Source organism: Olea europaea, unplaced genomic scaffold, assembly GCF_002742605.1.
Source record: "Olea europaea var. sylvestris unplaced genomic scaffold, O_europaea_v1 scaffold7916, whole genome shotgun sequence".
Classification (NCBI taxonomy): Eukaryota; Viridiplantae; Streptophyta; class Magnoliopsida; order Lamiales; family Oleaceae; genus Olea; species Olea europaea.
This window is the reverse complement of record NW_019266344.1, coordinates 1-1548: the sequence shown is the minus strand read 5'-3', so window position 1 is coordinate 1548 and position 1548 is coordinate 1. Positions and strand designations below refer to the sequence as shown.

The window sequence follows — 1548 nt, the reverse complement described above, 5'->3', positions numbered from 1 at the left end:
TTTTTTTTTTTTTGATTCGTTGACGTGATAACATCACATCAATAATTGAACATTTTACCTCATGGCCACGGTACGCTAGAGACAATTTTATTCTATACCGTCCAATAATCAAACACGTGACGTGTCCACAATTAACCGTCATTTTCAGTCAATGACACAGCACTACTAATGCATTGTTTCGAAGATTAATCAGATAATTATCTCTATTAAATGAAGAATCTTCTGAACACGAAATTATTATAAATACCACATCAAAACTTGTTAAAGTTTGGATTACCTATTTAAATAATATAATCCAGATAACCGCTGCACGGGCAAAATTTACTGTTTATTTGTGTCACCTACAACTCTTGAATCACCCGATTTCTTGAAAAATTCTCTGACAAATTCGATCTTTTAACACGGTTTCGCAGAGTTATTATCTGGGTTTTTCCTTGAATCCCCCAATTTCTTTATTTTTTGCCAGAAAAATCCAATCTTGCTGTACAGTTTTGGACAGTTACAATTTGGGTTTTCCCCTCTTTGATTCAGATTTCTTGAATAGCTCAATCATGAAGGTTCATCCGGTGCCGATCACCCTGCAGTACGACATAGCATCGGCTCTCTCTCAGGCGAACGTCTGCGGGCTAAGGAAGCTCCGGCGACTACCCCACATCTTCGCCAAGGTGTTGGAGCTACCTTTCCGCTCAGACGCCAACGTTTTGATCGACGAAACCCCTGATTCCCTTAGATTTATCATCGCCGTTGGTGGCATCACCGGTGATGTTGGGGCACACGCCGTTGAGATTTACCCTGGGGTTACCAAGATTGTTATCCGAGTAGACGGAGTGGTTAACTTGTCAGGTAATGAATTGGAGATGGATTTGTGGCGGTTTCGACTCCCGGAATTGACATTGCCGGAGTTGGCATCTGCCGTGTACCATCACGGGGAGCTGGTTGTGACGGTGCCAAAAGGCGGAGCTGAAGAGGATCGCGACAGTGAAGGTGGTGATCTCGGAGGTGGGAGGCTTGTTCTTGTACAGTAATATTGATATTATTACTTTATCCCATTTCTCTTCTTCTACGATTTAATATGCTTAAGCCTGTGACACTATCCTAATTAGAGTTTCAAGGTGGTTTGATCTCAATATCAATCCTTTCATGGTTATTTAGGGGAAAAAATTTCCCTTGATACGATGTTGGTGGATTATAATGTTAGAAAATTTATTAAAACTTGGTACTAAAAGCATGCATTTCTTGAAATTTGTATTGCTGTAGAGCTTTGGACTCTAGTTTCTTTGCGGTTGGCTTTGGATGTTCCCTAGCTTAAGTAACTCACTATCTCGTAACCTTGTGTGAACATATGTCCGAATCAAATTTAATTGTAGGAGCAATTGGTTGTAACCTGTGCACAAGTTTAAAATTTGGATTCGCGTTTTTTATGCAAGTGTTAGTCCTTGATGATTTACCGTGGTTGAATGGTATGGTAGGACTACCAAACCATATCTTTTTTGAGGTTATTCTCATAGCAAATGTTTGATATATAGTACTGGATAACCTTGTATGGTA

The 1548-nt window shown here is 39.9% G+C and overlaps 1 protein-coding gene across 1 annotated transcript; it reads left to right on the top strand.

Moving 5' to 3' along the window:
• Positions 1 to 551: 551 nt before the first annotated feature.
• On the top strand, positions 552 to 1021 carry LOC111391410 (the record flags this gene model as incomplete). The annotated part of the gene is made up of 1 exon (XM_023016622.1): positions 552 to 1021. A coding segment is annotated over exon 1 (470 nt), but the record flags the coding sequence as incomplete, so codon positions are not given.
• Positions 1022 to 1548: the final 527 nt, after the last annotated feature.